Genomic DNA, 2,500 nt, shown 5'->3' on the forward strand with positions numbered 1-2,500 from the left:
ATAAACGAAATTAGCAGTTCTCGAGAATCGCAATTCCATTGTTCCGAATTGGTCGTCTCGCATATTGCAATAATCGACCTTTTTTAATTGTTCACCTTGTCAACATGGGGCGCGTTTTCATGACTGTTGGAGTGACAACGACAGGTTTTCACCAATAGCAACAACAGCGACAGCATAACCAGCACTACTGTTACCAACATAGCTAACGTAGACATGAACATGAACATCACCATCAACATCATCAACAGCATTATCATAATCACAATCACCATTACATCAACACATCACCATCATCACCATCACCGTCAATACAACATCAACATCATCCTCATCCACATTACCATTATCATCGTCACCATCACCGTCAACACATCAACATCACCACCAACACAACATTAACATCAACACCAACATCATCTCCATCCTCATTACCATTATCATCGTCACCATCAACATCATCACCACCACCACAACATCACCATCACCACCACACCATCACCATCACTACCACCACCACACCATCACCATGTCGCCACCACCGGACCTGCCACCATCATCACCACCACCACCACCACCATCACCACCACACCACCACCACACCATCACCACCACCACCACCACCACCACCACCACCACCTGCCACCATACCACCACCACCCACCACCACCCACGCCACCACCACCACCACCACCACCACCACCACCACCACCCCCACCACCCCCACCACCACCACCACCACCACCCCCAGCACCACCACCACCACCACCACCACCACCACCACCACCACCACCACCAGCGCCCCCGTCGGCCCAGCGCGAGTCCGGCCGCCAGAGGACCGCCCCGCCGGCCTCCGAGCGCCGCGTCCTCCGCCGCCCATCATTTCCCGCCCAATTTCGCCCGATGAGAGATCAACAACGGGGGGGGAAAAGCGAGTTTATGTTATGCTGCGAAAAGGGCGTTTTTCCTTTGCGAGTGACTCATAAAACCTCGTGGCCTCTCTCTGTTTCTCGTTTCTGTGTACCTGTTATGTATTAACTGATGTCGGCTACTGGGAATATGTTTTCTGTTTTATGTATTCGGCTGGGTGTGTGAGTGTGTGTGTGCGTGCGTGCGTGTGTGTGTGTGTGCGTGTGTGTGTGTGTGTGTGTGTGAGTGTGTGCGTGTGTGTGTGTGTGTGAGTGTGAGTGTGACCGCGTCTGTTAGTGCATGAGTTCTCTTCGATGTAATGCATACTCATATTCTTTTTAAACATTTCTTTTCTAAACACGCTGTACATTCACTGTGAAGGACTTCCGCGGTGTACACAGAGAGTGCGGGAGCAAAGTGTTTTTGGCGGGCGAGTGCGTGTGCGTGCCGGAAACAAAGGGTGATGTGAGGACAGGTGCGTGTATGTATGTGTGTGTGTGTGCACGTGTGTGTGTATGTACGCATGTGTGGTAGAATATGCTTTGTAGTGTGAATTGTGTGCACGCTGCCTCTCCCACGCTGTGCTCCTCCCTTGTTCAGCCTTCACATGTAACCCGGCGCTCTCTTTCTCTTTCTCGCTTGTTGATGCATGTCATCTGAATTTCTTTTCGGACATGCGCAGCGTTTTGTGATGCTCCCCGTCTCGGCGAAGCGATATTTACTGGCCATACAAGAGCAAAAGCAAAAACGTGCATAGCGTGCATGCGGCAAGCAATAGCATGGCGCTTGGATTTGGCAATGGCCATAGAGCGCCCGGTATTGCCATATTGACGACTGTCATTTGTTATTCTAATGCCATTTCGCGCTCCTCGAATTTAACGCGATCGCACCTAAGGGAGACATGTAATTTCAAACTGATTTCCGCGCATAACATTACGCCCGCAATGCAATAATGTTTAATGCATTACAGTATATACTTATTTTATGACCCTCGTAATGTAGCACTCAAGTCACTTAGCGCAATGCCCTCATTAGTAGCGCATCTGCCTACCTCTGGCTTCACATCACACCGCACCTCACGATACACAAACACCATACGGTCCTTATACTTGCAGTGCAATCGCATGCTCCTCATACACCCACAGCGATCGATGGCTGAGATTCGACATTGCGGAAATTGCGAATTGCTTGTCAACTGCCTCGCAACACTGGGGGGAGGGGGTGGGGGATGGAAGTATTGTCGACGACGAAAGGAGACCCTCAAATTATTATTTTTATCTACTCGTAGAATGCAGCAAGGAGTTTTGTTATTATTTAAAAATCGACACGACGCTAACGATGGCGGTGTGACGGCGAGTGGAAGGTAGAAGAAGGCGGGAAACAGAACGAGAGGCGTGGGGGAGGGGGGAGGAGAGGCGGGAGGTTGGAGTGCAGGAGGTGAAGAGAATAGTCAGGAATCCCGAAGAACGGACTAAGGGGGGGGGATGAGATGAGTCTGGGAGAGAAGGGGGAGGGGGGAGAGGGGAGGGCATAAGAACCCGGGAGATGAAGAGAGAGATCTTGAGGGAAGAAAAATTGTTGGAAAGTAATGGGC

At 50.7% G+C, this 2,500-nt stretch overlaps 2 protein-coding genes across 2 annotated transcripts in view; one reads left to right on the plus strand and one right to left on the minus strand.

Annotated features, from left to right (window-relative positions):
• Positions 1-239, minus strand: part of LOC138865183 (osteocalcin 2-like) — a 19,300-nt gene extending 19,061 nt beyond the window's left edge. The window contains exon 1 of the mRNA XM_070134572.1: positions 96-239. Within this exon, the coding sequence (XP_069990673.1) occupies positions 96-239 (144 nt within the window). The remainder of the gene's footprint in view (positions 1-95) is intronic.
• The window catches only part of LOC113824765 (translation initiation factor IF-2), a 31,447-nt gene that overhangs the window by 6,670 nt on the left and 22,277 nt on the right, over positions 1-2,500 (plus strand). The gene's annotated exons all lie outside the window — the stretch shown is intronic.

The sequence above is a fragment of the Penaeus vannamei genome, chromosome 20, assembly GCF_042767895.1.
Source record: "Penaeus vannamei isolate JL-2024 chromosome 20, ASM4276789v1, whole genome shotgun sequence".
Taxonomy (NCBI): domain Eukaryota; kingdom Metazoa; phylum Arthropoda; class Malacostraca; order Decapoda; family Penaeidae; genus Penaeus; species Penaeus vannamei.